Raw genomic sequence first — 18,726 nt, 5'->3', positions numbered from 1 at the left:
AGCACCTCTCCCCGCCCACACTCCCTGGATCCGCCTTCCAGAATTTTCATTGGTCAATGTATCCGCCCATCACACATCCACCACTAAAAGAAAGGCGCCAAAGATTCCAATCCCTTAGGCACAATCAGCGTAGGCTTCAATTCCGTCCGACACACCCATTGGCCGGGTTTCCTCTCCTGTGACAGACCTTCTTCCGAACCCGCCCACTGAAGAGACCATCTTCCTGTTTGAGGAGTGGGGCTTGCTGGGAATTGTAGTCCTTAAACCCTAAGGCTGTTGAGAGCCGGAAGGCGAGGGAGAGATCGCTTTAGAAACTGTGAAATTAGGCATGAGGCAAACGCATATCCCGTTGTGGTACCCAGTGTTCCACTCGGCGCCACATACTGTCGCACACACACCCTCCCTCGCCCCAGCAGCCCCTCCAAATACATGTCCTACACAGCGTCGACACATCCTCAAACTATGTTCATAAACCCATTTAGCTAGATGCAAAGCGAAGCAGCCCGGGACTCAAACTGGCGATCCCATATGGGATGCGGGCGTCCCAGGCTGTGGCTTGGCCCTTTGGGCCACAACGCCCACCCCAAATTTTAATTCCAATTTCCATGAACTTTAAGCAATTTTTTAAAACATTTTTCTCCCCAGGGACCTGTGTTGTGGCGCGATGGGTTAAGCAGCTACCTATGACGCCCAATGGCACCCAATAGGGCGCTGGTTGGAATCCTGGCTGTTCCCCCTTCCAATCCAGCTCCCTGCTAATGCACCTGGGAAAGCAGCGGAAGATGGCCCAAGTGCTTGGGCCCATGCAACCACGTGGGAGACCTGTGTGGAGTTCCAGGATCCTGGCTTCAGGCTGGCCCAATACTGGGAGTTGCAGCTATTTTGAGGGAGTGAACATCTCTCTCTCTCTCTCTCTCTCTCTCTCTCTTTAAGATTTGTTTTTATTTATTTTCAAAGGCAGAGTTAGAGAGACAGAGACAGAGGGAGAGAGATCTTCCATCTGCTGGTTCATTCCTCAAATGGCCACAATGGCCAAGGCCACAGCCTTGACCCAAGCCAGGAACCTGGAGCTTCTTCTGGGCTTCCCAGTTGGGTGTGGGGGCCCAAGTACTTGGGTCATCTTCCACTGCTTTCCCAGAGATACATAGTGGGGAACTGGATCGGAAGTGGAACAACTGGGTCTTGAACCTGCACCTGTTAGGTAGGAAGTCAGAAACTGAGCCTATGCGTGTGAGAGACAGGGCTGAAGCCCAGCACCCACTTCGGAAGCTCCAGAAGCCCAGCATCTTGCACTTCAAAGCCCTGCCCAGACCCTGGTAACCTCCCAGGTGGTCCCAGCCCTTCCCCCAAGGGAAGCTCTCAGGAGAACTCTCTCTCCTCAGGACCAGAGGGGTTACCTGACCTGATAACATGGGGCAATGAAACCTTCTCAGACGCCCTAAGGGAAGCCCCTCTGCTCTGCCCCGTGCCAACAAATCTGGGGAGGAATTTTCTAATTTTCTTTTTTTTTATTATTTTTTTTTTGACAGGCAGAGTGGACAGTGAGAGAGAGAGACAGAGAGAAAGGTCTTCCTTTGCCATTGGTTCACCCTACAATGGCCGCCACAGCTGGCGCGCTGCGGCCGGCGCACCGTGCTGATCCGAAGGCAGGAGCCAGGTACTTATCCTGGTCTCCCATGGGGTGCAGGGCCCAAGCACTTGGGCCATCCTCCACTGCACTCCCTGGCCACAGCAGAGAGCTGGCCTGGAAGAGGGGCAACTGGGACAGAATCCGGTGCCCCGACCGGGACTAGAACCCAGTGTGCCGGCGCCGCTAGGTGGAGGATTAGCCTATTGAGCCGCGGCGCCGGCCTGGAATTTGCTAATTTTCACCCAACAAACCCTTCCACCAGGACTCTCCATCCTTTGTCCTGGAGGAGAGGGGGAAGTGGGTAGACAGACACCCTTAAAAACCTAGGGAGTCCAAACGGACTGTGTGCTCAGCTCTCCGCTCTCTGCTGAGCTGCCCGCCTGGCCTGCCCAGGTGTATTCTCTCCACTCAACCATGTAACCTCGCTCTTCCCAGTCCGAGCGACTGGGCGCTGTCTCTCTGTCTTCCGTTCTGACAGATGCCCTGCCCCCAATAAAGCCTTATTGCTCCGCTAGCTGTCTCATGCCTGAATTCTTTCTTGCGTGAAGACAAGAACCCACGGCCTTTTCTCCGGTGACACACCCAATATGAGAACCCAGCGTCACAGATGGAGCTTAACCTGCTATGTTGCTATGCTGGCCCCGATCTCTCTCTCTCTCTCTCTCTCTCTCTCTCTCGCTCTCCCTCCCACCTCTCTTTCTCTCTGCAACTCTGCCTTTCAAATAAACTTACTATTTCCCCCAAAAAAACTCCAATTTTTTTCATTTTATTTCTTTTTATTTTTTATTTTATTTATTTGTATTATTTTTTTCTATTTTATTTGAAAGGCAGAATTACAGAGAAAAGGGGAGAGATGGAGACTAAGAGCTCCTCCATCTGCTGGTTCACTCCCCCAAGTGGCCACAACAGCCAGAGCTGGGTCAATCCGAAGTCAGGAGCCAGGAGCTCCTTCTAGGTCTCCCACATGCGTGCCAGGGACCCAAGCACTGGGCCAGTATCTGCTGCCTTCCCAGGTACATTAGCAGGGAGCTGCATTGGAAGCGGAGCCGCTGGGACTCAAGCTACCGTTCCAATAAGGGATGCTGGCATTGTAAGCAGTGGCTTTACTCACTGTGCTGCGATGCCGGGCCCACCCTCCATGAACTTTCTGAAGTGCCCTTGTACACCCCACAGCATCCTTCACCCCTAAGACCCACACGGTACACACTCAACGCCACACGCCTTGCATACACACATGGTGTTCAGACTGCTCGTACTGCACACCTCCATCTGGAACAGCACCTTGACCCCACCCACATGCCACCCATACACCTGCACCTCCGCAGCCTCCTGACACCCCCCACACACACACACACATAGTGCCTCTGCTCAAGCCTTTGATGCTCTGAGCTGGCTCAGCCCAGGTCAACACGCCAGGCACACAACTTCCAGCAGGTGGCGCTGTTTCCCAGGGAACAGAGGGACCCCGGGGGCGGTGACAGAGGGGACTCCAAGGACTTCCCAGCTCCCAGAGCCCTTCAGCCTTTCTTCATAGCCGGCCATCCACATTGCAGGAAGGACCCTTATGGGAGACCAAACCAGGGCACCGCAATGCTTCTTTAGCAAATTCGAGAGGGCTCTGCAGCGAGTCTGCAGACTCTCAGCGAGTCTGAGAAGCTGTCATTTGTAGAAGACGTTCACAGCCATAAAGGAAATCTGCATCAGAGCAGGTGCAAGCCCAGGCTGTCTGTGACGTCCTCATAGAGAATGACTGCTGGGGCCGCTGGAGCTTCCGGGTCTCCCACGCGGGTGCAGGGGCCCAAGGACCTGGGCCATCTTCTACTGCTTTCCCAGGCCACAGCAGAGAGCTGGATCGGAAGAGGAGCAGCTGGGACGTGAACTGGCGCCCATATGGGATGCTGGTGCCACAGGTGGCAGCTCTCCTGGCTAAGCCACAGCACCAGCCCCTGTGTTTTTTGTTTGTTTGCTTGCTTGCTTTTGTTTTTCATTTGAGAGGCAGAAACAGAGAGGGCTCCCATCTGCTGCTTTGTTCCCCCAAATACCACCACCAACAGCTAGGGCTGGGCCAGGTTGAAGCTGAGAGCTAGAAACTCAAACCAGGTCTCCCATGTGGGTGTCAGGAGTCCGGCCACAAAAAGCCAGCAGCACCGCCTCCCAGGGTGCACCTTGGCTGGAAGCTAGAGTCAGGAGCTGGAGCCAAGTATCAACTCAGGCTCATTTTTTAAAGGCAGAGACAAAGAGGGCAAGCGGGGGGGGGGGGGGAGAGAGACAGAGAGAGAGATCGTCCATCTACTGGTTCATTCTCCAAATGGCAGCAACAGCTGGGGCTGAGCCAGGCCAAAATCAGGAGCCCAGAATTCCATCTGGGTCTCCCATGTGGGTGGCAGGGATCCAAGCATTTAGGTCATCATCCATTGCCTTCCCAGGAGAAGCCAGAACTTGAACTTGAACCAGTACCTTTTACATAGGATGCCAGAGCTGCAGGAGTTGCTTAACCCACTGCACCACAACACCGGTCCCCATTCTTTTTTTTTTTTTAATATTTATTTATTTATTTGAAAGTCAGAGTTACACAGAGAAAGAAGTAGTGAGAGAGAGAGGTCTTCCATCCACTGGTTCGCTCCCCAGTTGGCCGCAACAGTCGGAGCTGTGCTGATCCGAGGCCAGGAGCCAGGAGCTTCTTCTGGGTCTCTCACGCGAGTGCAGGGGCCCAAGGACTTGGGCCATCTTCTACTGTTTTCCCAGGCCATAGCAGAGAGCTGGATCGGAAGTGGAGCAGCCGGGACTAGAACCAGCACCCATATGGAATGCCGGTGCTGCAGGCAGAGGCTTTTAACCCACTAGGGCACAGCGCCAGTTGGAATGTGGCTTCTTGCCCGAGCAGGTCTCTGCACAATGGGTTGGTGTCTCCTGACTCCTGGTGCACAGTAGACCCCTAATACAGGCCAAATAATCAACAGGTATTTGAGTGCTCCCTACGCCACCATCAAGTGCTTTATGTGTCTTTTAGACTAAGGAAGCTATCCTTTTTTTTTTTTTTTTAAGATCTATTTATTTATTTGATGGGCAGAGTTACAGAGAGAAAGAGAAGGTGAGACAGAGAGAGATCTTTCATCCACTGGTTCGTTCCACCAAATGGCCACAACAACTAGGGCTAGGCCAGGCCAAAGCCAGGAGCCAGGAGCTTCATCCAAGTCTCCCATGCCTGTGCAGGGGGTACCCGGGGACTTAAGCCATCCTCTGCTGCCCTTCCGGGTATATTTAGCAGGAAGCTGGATTGGAAGTGGAGCAGCCGGGACTCGAACTGGCACCCATATGGGATGCTGGCATTGCAGGCAGAGGCTTTATCTGCCATGCCACAAGGCCAACCCCAGCACCCCAGCACCTATCCTTATTATCCCTATTTTACCCACCAGGAAACTATCACACCCCGGAAATGGCTGGAGCTGGGATTCAAACCCTGATCCTCGGATTTCAGAGCTGGGCTGGAGTTAGCACACCTGGGCTCCAATCTCCACTCCCCTCCCCACCAACTTGCCAGTGGGGGGTGGGGTGGGGTGGGAGGGTCCAAGCCGCTGGGGTGCCGCCCTCCTCTGCACCCTGCCTGCAGGAAGCACCTGTCACAGCCCTTCCTGCAGAGTCTCACTCCTCCTCCTTTGCTGCCCACTCGTTGCCCGAGATCTTTGCCCCACTCTGGCCGGGGACCAGAGACACACAGAGATTCAGGCCTGGATCCAATCTCGCGAAGGCAGGGTATTTTCACCAGGAGTCACAGCGCAAACTCAGACAGGCAGGAAGCTGACATGAATGAGACTGAGTGAAAGATGACAAAGAATGGCAGGGATTATGGCAATGGGGGCGGGGGGTCCAGGGGCTGGGGTGAGCCAAACCAGATTGTTTCTAATTTTTCTTCTTCTGTTTGTTTTTTGTTTTGTTTTGTTTTAATGGGCAGCTGAGAGGCCGATGCTGTGGGGCAACAGGTTAAGCTGTGGCTTATGACACCAGCATCCCATATAAGGGTGCTCCTTGGAGTCCTGGCTGTGCTGCTTCCCAGCCAGCTCCCTGCTAACGTGCCTGGGAAGGCAGTGGAAGATGCTTCAAGAACTTGGGCCCCTGCAACCCACGTGGGAGACAGGAGGGAGCTCCCGGCCTCTGCCTTTGTCTGCCCCAGATCTGACTGTTGTGGCCATTTCAGGGGAGAGAACCAGCTGCTGGAAGATTCTCTCTGTCTCTCTCTCTGACTCTGCCTTTCAAATAAACCTTTAAAAAAAAAAAACTCACGGAAAGAATGAATTAAAAGATTAAAGAAAAAAAGAAAGGGAAGGAGGGAGGGAGGAAGACTATATCATATTTTTTGCTTTGTATATTTACTTGAAAGTCAAAGTTACAGAGAGAGAAGGAGAGAGAGAGAGAGAGAGAGAGAGAGAGAATCTTCTACCCACTGGTTCACTCCCCTGATGGCTGCAACAGCTATGGCTGAGACAGGCTAAAGCTAGAAGCCAGAGGCTTCATCTGGGTCTCCCATGTGGGTGGCAGGGCCCAGGTATTTGGGTCATCTCCTGCTGCTTTCCCAGGCCATCAGCAGGGAGCTGGGTTGGAAATGGAGCAGCTGGGACTTGAACCAGTGCCCACAGGGGATGCTGGCAGGGCAGGTGGCAACTTTACCCACTACTCCACAATGCCAGCCTGTGGTGGAATGAGGCCTCAACAGCAGCCCATCATTAGGTTCTTAGAATTGTACCTATGAACCATATTGAATCTGTTAAAAACTAATTAAAATTTTAAAAAACAATAAATTAATTAATTAAAAAAGAAAAAGATAATTGAACTCAAAAGCAGGACAGAATCTCCTTGGTACCAGGGCTGGGCATTGTGCCACAGCAGGTAAAGCTGCACCCACAGTGCCGACATCCCATATGGGCACCGACTGGAATGCTGGCTGTTCCACTTCCGACCCAGCTCCCTGCCGATGGCCTGGGAAAGCAGCCGAAGATGGACCAAATGCTTAAGCCCCTGCCACCCATGTGGGAGACCTGGGTAAAAGTCCTGGCTCCTGGATTCAACCTGGCCCAGTCCTGGCCATTGCAGGCCAGCTGGGAAATGAACCAGCAGATTGAAGATCTCTCTCTCTCTCTCTCTCTCTCTCTCTCTCTCTCTGTAACTCTGACAAATAAATCTTTTTTTTTTTTTTTTTTTTTTTTTTAAGAATCTTCTTGGTACCAGAAATACAGAAGGAAAACAAAGTTACAATGGTTGCGGGGCGGTGGGGGGTGGGGAGCCCAGCAGCCATAGGCATGCTGGAATGTCTAAGACTGGAGTTTTAACACCCACAGGGAACAGAGGCCAATTCCAAGGCCCCAGGAACAACAGGGAGCTGAGCTCTGGGACAAAGCTGGGGGCTGAGAAAGGGCGATGTCTTCCAAGCACAGAGATGGAGAAGAAACCAATTCTTCCCCAAGTGCTGGCGTGCAATATGGAAGCAAAGCCCACTCCCAACAGGCTAGGGATGGACAAGGCCATTGTGGGCAGTTGGAACCCCAAGTATGAGCCTGGATTCACACTACACCTCTGGTGTGAAAACCTGTTCTGAGGGGCTGGCGCTGCGGCATAGCAGGTTGAGCCTCCCTCTGCAGCACCAGCATCCCACACAGGCGCCAGTCTTGGCTGCTCCACTTCCGATCCAGCTCTGCTGTGGCCTGGGAAAGCAGTGGAAGATGGTCCGAGTCCTTGGGCCCCTGCACCTGCATGGGAGACCCGGAAGAAGCTCCTGGCTCCTGGCTTCAGATCAGCCCAGCTCTGGCCGTTGCGGCCATCTGGAGAGTGAACCAGCGGATGGAAGTCCTCTTTCTCTGTCTCTCCCTCCCTCTATCTGTAACTCTACCTCTCAAATAAACAAATACATCTTTAAAAAATAAACAAACCTGCTCTGAGAAACTTATGAATCTTTCAGCAGTCTGGGTAGCCTGTAAAACTGTGGCACAGCCAAAGCCAGCTGTTCCCAGGGGTGCCCCAGGGAACTGTGGGATCTCCACAGGCAGAAGCACAAGGAAGAAAAAGAACACTTCCCTGGGGACCAGCATTTGGCCCCGTAGCTAAGCCAGGGCTTGGGATGCTGGCATCCATATCTGAGTGCCTGGGTCTGAGTCCAGCTCTGCTTCTGATTCCAGCTTCCTGCTGACGCGCACCCTGGGGGCTCACGTCCTTGGGTCCCTGCCACCTACAGTGGAGACCAGGATTCAGTTCCTGGTTTCTGACTTCTGGCTGTGACCACGCCCAGTCCCAGCTATTGAGGATGGAAGATCTCTGACTGTCCACCTCTCTCTGCCTTGCAGATAAAAGGAAAATAAATAATACATCTAAAAAACTGCGCAGACCCTAGTAGAACAATACATAAATACCCAGTGGTGGTGCAGGACGTCTCGTCCCTCGACTGCTACTTCCTGGACGGTTGCCTCTTCACTGTTGGGCTCCGGGCAGTCTACCGCTGAACCAACAACGGTTGGGTGAGCGGGTGGTGGGCATGGGGCAGACAAGTTAAGGAAAGAGGAGCGACGGCCTGCTGTGCAGAGTCGGGGGACAGCGGTGCGACCCTGTTCACCTTTTCTTTCCCTCCCACACAAGGGAACGACTCCATAGGACTGGAAGAGCTCGCCGAGTTTATTTGGGGAAAGCAAAAAGGGAAGGGAGTTTTACTTGCACACACACACACACAAACACACACACACATGCACACGTGCAAGCACACACGCACACGTCCTGAGCAATGCTGTTCCACAGGTTGACACCATCTGCTTGCAGTCCCTAGATTTCAGAGTCAGGTGTGGCTCTCAGGGGTCTCAGGAGCCCCAGCTATGTAGGAGAAATGGTAATGAGGTGAGGAAGGGTCCAGGGGCCCAGCTTCTGCCCCCGCCACTCCAAGGCCCTGGGAACCCTGCCCCCTCCCTCCCTCCTAGCCAGCCCTCCACTGCCTTCCCTGCCTGTCGCCTCCCTCCTCCTCCTGTCCCTGGGGTACCTGGTCACCTGGGGGTCACCTAGTGCTCCAGGTCCCCCCATGGCCCCCTGCTCCCCACGCTGGTTCTGGCCCGTCGGGATTGTCCATGTTCTCGTAAGAGTCTGCATCTGGATAGGAGCAGGGAGGGGTGCAGGTCGGCTGGGAGGGGCACTGAGACCAGAGGACCCTGGTGGTGGGGGAACCGCAGAAGCACCCACCTTCCTCATAAGAGGGCCCTGGCCGTGAGGAGCGGAGCTGGGGAGCCGCGTACAGGATCCCTCTCATATCCTCATAGGACTGGGAGCCTGCTTGGGCGGAGCGTGGAGGATTGGAGGCTGGCAGCCGGGCTGGGGACTGGGGAAGGGAGGTACCCTAAGGAGCAGGTGCCGAGGGGCAGGGGAAGGTGGCAGGCTTGACCCATGGTCTACGAGGAGGGGTGATCGGGTGGGTCAGCTTCAAGTCTGGGCCCTGGGTAGCTGAAGGGTCAGGGTTAACCAGGGGTTAGGTCAAAGAAACGGTCAAGAACCAAACTGGAGGGAATCAGAGCCATGAGGACATCTGTGCAGGGCTGGGGTCAAAATTGAAGTCTGCATTAAAGCTGGGTTGAAGGTCAAAGCCCAGTGTGGAATGGGTTTGGGCTGTGCTGATGTTCAAGGTTAGGGATGGTGCAACTACTGGGGGTTGAGGTTACAGTTAGGGAATCGAACGGAAGGTCAGGGTCAGGTCAAGGTTGGGCCGGGGTCAGAGCCGAGGCCAGGTCCGCCCAGGCTGGGCAAGGCGGGCTGGCTCCAAGGAGCTCTCACCAAGGGAGACTGCTTCCCGGCTGGGGTCCCAGGCAGACCCGTGGGGGCTCAGGAAGTCTGGAGGAGGAAGAGGGGCGTCACCGTGCTGCTGGCTTGCAGGCCGGCCCGTCCCGGGGCATGAGGCTGCCTCCCACGCACCTGCTGTCCTGGTGACCGGCGGGGCCAGCTCCTCATCCTCATTCTCATAGGACTCGGCTGCGGGACAAGAGAGGGACTCCAGGGACCACTCCTGCCCCCGCCGCCAGGCGCTCCAAGCGTAGGCATCCTCCCACGGCTCCGAGACCCCACGAGGACCCCGCGTTACCGTTGGAGAAGGAGTCATCGTCCTCAGGACCCGACGGCTCCTCCTCGGGGTTCTCATAGCCGCTGCCGTCTAGGAGAGAAGGAGGGGCGTCCGGCGGGGGTTCACAGCCCGCCGCGGGGGCGTAGGGGGTGGGAGTGGGCAGCCTTACCTTGGGAGAGCTGGTCCTGCGCCGGGTTAGAGTCGTTCTCGTAGAACTCGGAGTCCGCCTCACTGTCCGGCTCCTCGTAGGCCTCCCCTTCCTCTTCTTCTGGGCCTGGGGGTGTGGGATAGGGGTGGGGGACCGCGCATGCTCCCTCCTCCAAGCCTCAGTGCGTTATCCGTGCCACGGACCACTCCAACACCCGCTCCAAGTGGGGACTGACACCCCCTTCCTCACTCACTGGCTCTTGGCAGGCTCCGGGACCCCGCGGCTCCAGCCTCCTGGACGTCGCTGAGCGGATGTCCATAGGGTGCGGCGGCGCCCCCCAGGCTTGCCGCCCAACGCTGGGCGCGTCCTGGCGAGAGGGGCGGCGCGAGGCGGGGTCAGAGCGCTGGGAGCGCACAGCGGGCGGGATGCTGGGGGCTCCACCGCGGAACTCCGGGTCTGTGCACCTGGCCCTCAACCCGGGAGCGGGATCTCAATCTAGGGGCGGGGCCTCAAGCTGGGGGGTGAGGGACCCGCTGCCTGGGCGTCTTCGGGGCGGGACTGTGAGTGTTGGGGGTGGGCGTGTTTCCAGGGGCACGTGGTCAAACCTGGGCGGGGCTCCACGCCCCTGGGGCGGAGTTCTGAGCCTGAGAAGCGGTGGCTCTCAGGGGATTGGAGGAATGAGAACAACTGGGTGGAGCTCTACCTCTGGGGGCGGAGCTAAAGGCCGGAGGGGCGGACCCGGGCCAGAAGCCTGGCAGGACCTCTTACCTGTGCCAGAGGTGGGCGTGGGAAGAGAGAGCACGTTCCCATACTGGCTCTGAGCCCCGTTTCCTGCGGGGGGCGTCACTTTGAAGAATCTGGCAGGAGAGATGCGCAGTGAGATCAGGACTGGAAGGGACCAGATGACACAAGATACAGACCAGGCCCTCCGAGGTTGAACATGGCGCCCTGTGATTTGCTCCCCGAGGCCGGGACAGCTCGCGGAGGGCTCTGGGACCACTCCAAGGAGGTCTACGAAAAGGAGGTAGCTTTGGCGCTGAGCTGGAGACTGGGCCGTATCCCAACGGGTAGAGATGGGACAGAGACACGCTGGAGGCAGTGACTGCAAAGCATGGCGGGAAGAACGGGGTGCACTTGCCGCCTTACCTCCTGGTGGGGTCCGTCATTCTCTTTCTTTTCCTTCTCAGGATCAGGGCTGGTGGGGGAGTTAAGGGGCGTGGTCAGAGGGCGGGCTGCTTGGCAGGGTGAGGCTTTGGGGGCTGCTGGGGAGTTCGGGTTGGATGCATAAAAGGAGATGAGAGTTCGAGTTTCCAGGGGCTTGAGAAGTTTGAGGTGAGTTAGAGGGCCTGGGGTGGGGGGTGGGGTGGGGGATTCTGGGGTTTGTGGATGAGGGACAGGAGGAGAAAAACACGGTGGCCAGACGTGAAGTGGCTTATCTTGAGGAAGAAGGGTTGGTGCAGACTGGCTGGGGGCCAGGACTCACCTCTCCGAAGGTGAAGAAAGCTCACCAGGCAGCCCAGGCAGAAGATCAGATAAAGCAAAGCCACAACTGGAACAATCCAGCCGCTTTTCCTCTGCAGCCAGTGCCATATTGCTGGGGGGGAGGGGCTATGAGAGGAGGACCCCAGCCTGGCATCTCACTTCCCAACCTCAAGACCTCCAAGGACCATAAATCAGGGGTGGGGTTGGGGGGGAGGAACAAGACCCAGGTTCAAAGTCCCAAGCTATGAGGAGGGCGCTCATCCCTCCATCTAAGGAGTCGTGTCCCCCGAGGGTGGGGACTGTTCCGCAGAGCCTGGCCCAGGGCTCGGGGCAGCCTCTAGTGAGCAAGCCAGGGTAAGAGTCAGAGACCGCATCAGGATTAAGGGGAGCAGCACCGTCAGCTTCCTTGCTGCAGTTACACACGGTCATGGTCAACGCGAAGTACAGAGTGGAGTTGGCAGGCTAATGTCGGAACCCAGCACATTGCTGAGGTCAAGTTTGGAGTGACCGTTGAGGCTGACTTTGAGGCGTGTGATTGGGAGAAGAGCATGGTAGGATTGCATTAAAATGAAGACTAGGTGGCCAGTACAATGTGGCCAGTTCACTGGCTGGGGTGGGGAGAAGGAAGAAGGCCCAGGTGTCTGGTTTGGGCAGGAAGGCAAGTGGTATGATGTCCTTCCCTCAATGGGAGGCACATGGAAGTCTACACCTGGGGATGACACTAACTTTTTTTTTTTTTTTTTTTTTTTTTTTTGACAGGCAGAGTGGATAGTGAGAGAGAGAGAGAGAGAGAGAGAGAAAGGTCTTCCTTTGCTGTTGGTTCACCCTCCAATGGCCGCCATGGCCGGCGCGCTGCAGCCGGCGCACCGCGCTGATCCGATGGCAGGAGCCGGGTGCTTCTCCTGGTCTCCCATGGGGTGCAGGGCCCAAGCACTTGGGCCATCCTCCACTGCACTCCCTGGCCACAGCAGAGAGCTGGCCTGGAAGAGGGGCAACCGGGACAGAATCCGGCGCCCCAACCGGGACTAGAACCCGGTGTGCCAGCGCCACAAGGCGGAGGATTAGCCTAGTGAGCCGCGGCGCCTGCCTGACACTAACTTTGATTTTTGTGTATGTGCAGTCTACATGGAATGGCAAGTCCAGGAGATAGGGGTCTGGAGCCTGAACTAGAGTGATCAAGGCATGGTGACTCCTCGGGAGCAAAGGAGGTCCCATGGAAAGAGGGTGTAGACGAGAAGAGGCTGGGACTAGCCCTCAGGCTGGGAGTCCAAGATGGCCTGGCTTCCACTTCCTCCCCGTAACCCCCCTCTCCCCAGCACCTGCCCCCACAGTGGGGAGAAGCCCTACCTGGCCGGACAGTGATTGTCACGTGAATTTCCGTGGTCAGGTTGCCACGGCGACAGACATACATCCCAGCATCCACAGCTGTGACCTGGGGCAGCATCAGAACAGGCCCCAGGACCCACATCTCTCTTGCTGGGGATTCCGCGGTCAGGTTTAGGCTTGGCAATAAGATGTTGGGCTTCGTAGGGTGTATGTGGGCCCAGGAAACGGGGCCAGTGGCCACAGAGGCAGGGGGCACCCCACAGGACAGCCAGACAGTGGAGCCAGGGGCCACGGTGAGGTCTGCGGCAGGGAGAGACAAGGAAAGTGATACCTAATCCTTGGGGTGTTGTCTCCCCAACCCCTTCTGTTTCCAGTCACTGCCCCCCAGGCAGGACCCCCATTTCCTGGCACCCCCCCAGCATTTCCCCTCACCCAGGCTGGAGCTCTGGTTCAGATCACCCCTGGGGGAAGCGCAGGCAGGCCCCATGTCCCACTCCTTGGGGTGGTCTCTGTCCCACACGTACGGCTGGGAGCTGGAAGACTCATTGCCCAGGCCACAGCCTGGGCCACCTAGGTCCGAAGCATTCCACCGGAAGAGCTCCCCTGGGGAGAGACCCAGAACCAGATACAGAGGCTCCCAGGAGAGCAGGAGAGGCAGAGGGACTCGGGGACGGCAGAGATGAATAGAGACACAGAGAAACAGTGACTCGCAGAGAGAGGGGAGGGTGGGAGAGAGACAGGAGGCCCTCAGGGGTGGTCTCAGAACCACAGGAGGCGACTCCTCAGCCCTCCCTCCAGCTCCGCTCTGGCCGCTGGCTACACTGGGCTCTCCACTTCCCATCCAGCAACTTCCCCCCTCCCTGACCCCAGGCCGGCCCAGCCCTCACCGCTGCCCTCCACGCTGACCGTCCAACCAGGCTGCCAGGCCTGCTGGGAGGGGGGCGCTGGCTGGCACAGGTAGAAGCCCCCCATCTCATTAGAGACGTTGAAGATGAGCAGCAAGATGCCAAGACGCCCCACATGGATGCCCAGGCCTGGGGACCCGGGGCTCAGCTCCAGGAAAGGCCCTTGGGAGTCCCGAGACCAGATCAGCCGCTCAGGGGGACCATCCGGGGGGTCCTGGAGGCACGGCAACACAGCATCACTTCCCTCTGTGGGCAGAGAGGGAGGGAGAGTCCCAGCCCCTTCCCGTCACTGCCCCAGCACCTGCTGGGTCACAAGCTAGAAAGGCTCAGAGAGGGTGAGCCACGCTGTGGAGGGCACCCAGCCCAAACCCAGGCTTCCAACCCCGACTCCCTCCCTCTCTGCCTCTTTGGACCTACCTTCCATCTCCACCTGCAGTAGTTTCTGGGGCCTGACTCTCCCCAGGGTCAGGAAGAGGAGGAAGGCGAGCAGGAGAGGAGGTGGCATGGTGGCCAGACTCCCCGGGCCGCCCAGCTTCCCCGCGCAGGGGATGCTGGGGCAGGCAGGGGCCTGCTGGGCACTGAACCATGGACGCCTGTGGGGGCGAGCAGGCAGTCCCCTCAGAGAGGAAGGGGTGGTCACGCCTCGGGCTGCTTTCTCCAGGCCCCCTCCAGACCCACACAGCTTGCTTCCTCCCCGTGTGCTGTCTTGTTTTCGCCCCACACTTAGCTCCACAAGAACTGATTGTGTGTGTCTCTCTGTGTGTGTGTCTGTGTGTGTGTGTGTGTCTCTGCGTGTGTGGAGGGGCTCACTTCTGTTTTCTCCACTAGTGTGTGAGCCCCTTGGGAGCAGAGGCAGAGTCTCGTTCCCCTCCCTGTGCACACGGTCCCAGGACGGTGATTGGCACAAAGGTGGTGACGGCGAACTCTGGGTTGAATGAGTGGATTCCGCTTCAGGGGCTTCCTCCTGTTCCCCCCTCCCAACCCCAGGCTCCCTTCACACCTACACCTCATTCTTTCATTCAACAAACATTTCTTGGACCTCTTTCCACCCCCCACCCCTACCCCATGACCACCTGCGGCAGACCTGAGTTCAAATCCTCCACCTCTACTTGTAGCTAACTTCCTTCAGCACGCAAAGCCTGAGTTTCTTCTTCTGTCCACTGGGGAGAATGACAGGACTATAAGTAATGTTATTTGGAGGCAGCCATTTGGGACAGTGGCTGGGTAATCCCTTGGGATGCCCATATTCATATTGGAGTGCTTGGGTTTGAATCCCAGCTCTGTTTCTTGTTCCAGCTTCCTGCTAATGTGCATTCTGGGAGACAGCAGGGGTGGCTCAAGAAATTGGGTCCCTGCCAGCCACATGGGAGATCCAGATTTGAGTTCTGGGCTCCTGAATTCCATCTGTCCCAGCCCCAGCTGTTGTGGGCATTTGGGTCGTGAACCAGCAGATGGAAGATCTCTCTGTCTGTCTCTCTACTTTTCAAATAAAATGAAAGTGATTTTTAAGATTTTTAAAATATTGTTTATAAAGATGAAAGAGGACAATACTTGTTGGACATCGTTTTTGTGTTGTTTTTTTTTTTTTTTTTTTGGACAGGCAGAGTGGATAGTGAGAGAGAGAGACAGAGAAAGGTCTTCCTTTTGCCATTGGTTCACCCTCCAATGGCCACCACAGCTGGCACACTGTGGCCAGCACACCGCGCTGATCCGAAGGCAGGAGCCAGGTGCTTCTCCTGGTCTCCCATGGGGTGCAGGGCCCAAGCACTTGGGCCATCCTCCACTGCACTCCCTGGCCACAGCAGAGGGCTGGCCTGGAAGAGGGGCAACCGGGACAGAATCCGGCACCCCGACCGGGACTAGAACCCGGTGTGCTGGCACCACTAGGTAGAGGATTAGCCTAGTGACCCGTGGCGCCGGCCCTTGTGTGACATCTTTAGCCCAGCAGCCAGCACACAGTAGGCCCTCAGTTAATCAGTTCATACGGAGGAGCTCAAGCCAGACTGCCCAGCTTCAAAACCATGGGTAAGTCTCCTTCTTTGTAAATTGGAAGTGCGACTTTCTCGGCAGATTGTCCCGATGATAAATCCAGTAACACAGAGAAAGCTAGCAGGGGGAGCAGGGGGCTGGGCGGCTGCGAGGCTGGGGCCACAGTGGCTCTTCCTGAGAAGTCACTGACTCAGCAGCTCTGCCCCCAGAAAGCCCCTGCTGCAGTTCTGGAAGGAGCCTTTTTAGAAACGGGGAAATGGGCTGGTGCTGTGTGCAGCAGGTAAGGCCAGCACCTGCGGCACCCGCATCCCAGAGGGGCGCCAGTTCGAGTCCCGGCTGCTCCACTTCCGATCCAGCTCTCTGCTATGGCACCTGGGAAAGCAGCGGAAGATGACCCAAGTGTTCGGGCTCCTGCACCTGTGTAGGGGACCTGGAGGAAGCTCCTGGCTCCTGGCTTCAGCCTGGTCCAGCGCTGTCCACTGTGGCTACCTGGGCGTGAACCAGCAGATGGAAGATGGCTCTCTGTCTCCCCCTCTCTCTCCCTGTAACGCTGCCTTTCAAATAAATAAATAAATAAGCCTTTTTTTTTTTTTTTAATAGGGAAATGGAGGCCCCAAGCAGGGCAGGGCGTTCCCTGAAGTCACACACAGAGCTGTTGGCGCTGCGAGCAGCAGGGCCCAGGAGGCCCCCGACGCCAGACTGCCCCATACTTCCTGTCCCACCCCTCCCATCTCTCTCAGGGAAAGGATCCCGGGACCCAGGAGACCTGTCTTCTCAGTTGCGGATTCCCAGGCCTGCCTGTGTCACTGCCCTGCGGCTTCCTGTTTGTGCTAAGCAAACCCCAGGGGACCCTACAGGTGGCAGGGCCCCACTTCCCTCGGGCTGACCGGAGGGGAAAGAGCGAGGCACTGGAGAAATGATGACGGCAACCAGACCCCAACAAAATCTCTCTCCAGCTCAGCTCTTGCTAGAGTGTGTCAGTCCCCCACTGAAAACACTTCCGTGGCTTCCCACCCACCTGAAAGGAAAACTCCAAACCAAGGCCCACCTACGTCGGCCACTCACCCCCCCGCCGCCACTGTCCTCCTCCACCCACGCTCCAACTTGCCACCCACGGTCCCAGCCCCAGGGCCTTTGCACTTGCTGCCCTTGGCATGATTCATCCACTCCCTCCATCCCTCTGGTTTCTCCTAATCGCAAATGTTACTTCCGTAGAGAGGCCTGCTCTGACCCCTCTCCACGAACTTTTTTGTTCTCAGGTTCTTGTTGGATTTCCTCTCGGCACTTTCCCCAAATCTCAACTTTGGCTTACTTATTAGTGTTCTGACCGCCTCCTGCACTAGATGCCCTTTCTTGGAGAACGGGGATCTTCTCCGTCCCCGGATCGACACGGGCATCTACAGACGCTCAGGAAGTTGAACAAAGGAAGGAAAAGGGCAGGTGTTTGGCACAGCGGTCAAGGCACCACCTAAGTGGCCGGCGCTGTGACGTGATGGGTACAGCTACTGCCTGCAGCGCCGGCATCCCATATGGCTGCCGGTTCAAGTCCTGGCTGCTCCTCTTCTGATCCAGCTCTCTGCTATGGCCTGGGAAAGCAGTAGAAGATGGCCCAGGTGCTTGGGACCCTGCTCCTGCATGGGAGACCTGGAAGAAGCTCCTGGCTCCTGGCTTCAGATCAGCTCAGCTCCGGCTGTTGTGGCCATTTGGGGAGAGTTAAACAGCAGATGGAAGATTTCTCTGCATCCCTCTCTCTGTTGGCAACTCTACCTCTCAATAAGATCTTAAAAAAAAAAAAAAAAAAAAAAAAAAAAAAAAAAAAAGACACCACCTGGGCTGCCAGCATTGTCCGTCAGTGTTTGGGTTCAAGTCCCAGCTCCGCCCCCAGTTCCAGCTCCCTGCTTCTGTGCAGCCTGGGTGGCAGCCAATGAGAGTTGCATAGATGAGCCAGGTTGGGTTCTAGGCTCCTGGCATTGGCCTGGGTCCAGCACCAGTCACTTTGCTGGCAGCAGTACAGAAAAACCCGGTTCCTTTGCACACTCAGCGGCATTTGGCGTTGTTACTCTGTTTAGCCACTGTTAAGATGTCCATGACCCTGTCTCCTGCTGCCTTTGATTTCTACTTCCCTAATGGCTAATGATGTTGAACATCTGTTCATGGCTGAATTTGCTGCCTGTGACACGGTGAAAAGTCTAACCAGTTTCAAAGTGGCCAACTAGGTTTTTAAGCAGGCACAAGAATTTTTTTTTTTTAAAGAATTATTTATTTGAAAGGCAGAGTTACAGAGAGGCAGAGAGAGAGAGAGAGGTCTTCCATTCGCTGGTTCACTCCCCAGATGACCTCAATAGCCGGAGCTGTGCCAATCTGAAGCCAGGAGCCAAGAGCTTCTTCAGGGTCTCCCACATGGGTGCAGGGGCCCAAGGGCTTGGGCCATCTTCTACTGCTTTCCCAGGCCACAGCAGAGAGCTGGATCGGAAGTGGAGCAGCCAGGACTCGAACCGGCGTCCATATGGGATGCAGGCACTGTAGGCGGCGTCTTCACCCGCTACGCCACAGCGTCGGCCCCCACTTCACATGTTTCACAGAGGTGATTCCAACTGCGTTCTGCAGAACTAACTAAAGGGGCCTTTGTAATGTGTGTGTGTGGTGGAGGATGGTTACTAAGCAGGACGGAGATGATGGGGCCAGAGACTAGGGGTCAGTACTGGAAATGGAGGGAAAGGAACACCTTCTGGAATATTCGGTGCACTGGAGGTCGAGTTACCAGGGCTTGCAGCAGGAGGCCAAGACGCAGGAACTCCCAGGACAGGTTTGGGGGAAGGGCTGTCAAAGCTCCGTTTGAATTCCTGCTGCCGAGCCGGGATAAGGCAATCGTGACCCAGGACAGAGGCCGGCGGAGGAGGGATTTGAGAGGCACTGGGAGGGGTTGGGGGATTTGCAGGAAGCCGCGACTGGTGGAATACCAAGTGGGGGTGGGCTCGTGGAAGTCTGAGACTTTTACGACCGGCTACGTGGACACTCTGGCGCCCAGAGAAGCGAAGTGGATCCAGCCCCGGCCCAAGGGACAATCGGCGAGAGCCCGGCCCCAGCTCGCTGTAACCTGAGCCGGGGCTGCGGCGGGAGGGCGGCCAGGGGCCGACCTGAGGTGGCGCGGGGAGGGCCGCAGAGGGCG

General features: G+C 56.6%; 1 protein-coding gene across 2 annotated transcripts; it reads right to left on the bottom strand.

Annotated features, from left to right (window-relative positions):
• Positions 1–8,269: 8,269 nt before the first annotated feature.
• CD19 (CD19 molecule) lies at positions 8,270–14,342 on the bottom strand. Of its 2 annotated transcripts, none has more exons than XM_008257952.4 (15): positions 13,986–14,342; positions 13,551–13,814; positions 13,096–13,266; positions 12,685–12,963; positions 11,339–11,449; positions 11,002–11,050; positions 10,624–10,712; positions 10,109–10,222; positions 9,877–9,981; positions 9,729–9,797; positions 9,563–9,619; positions 9,425–9,481; positions 8,840–8,926; positions 8,643–8,749; positions 8,270–8,479 (listed from the first exon to the last, which is right to left on the bottom strand). In XM_008257952.4, exons 1-14 carry the CDS (start codon positions 14,071–14,073, stop codon positions 8,658–8,660), a joined length of 1,632 nt encoding a protein of 543 aa, XP_008256174.1. In that variant the 5' UTR covers positions 14,074–14,342; the 3' UTR covers positions 8,270–8,479; positions 8,643–8,657. The 2 variants fall into 2 exon arrangements, with proteins under 2 accessions (XP_008256174.1, XP_002711925.1); XM_002711879.5 differs by having other exon boundaries at positions 8,651–8,749; positions 13,986–14,215.
• Positions 14,343–18,726: the final 4,384 nt, after the last annotated feature.

The sequence above is a fragment of the Oryctolagus cuniculus genome, chromosome 19, assembly GCF_964237555.1.
Source record: "Oryctolagus cuniculus chromosome 19, mOryCun1.1, whole genome shotgun sequence".
In the NCBI taxonomy this organism is placed as follows: domain Eukaryota; kingdom Metazoa; phylum Chordata; class Mammalia; order Lagomorpha; family Leporidae; genus Oryctolagus; species Oryctolagus cuniculus.
Note: the sequence above shows the minus strand (reverse complement) of the source record. Positions and strands in the feature narration are given on the sequence as shown.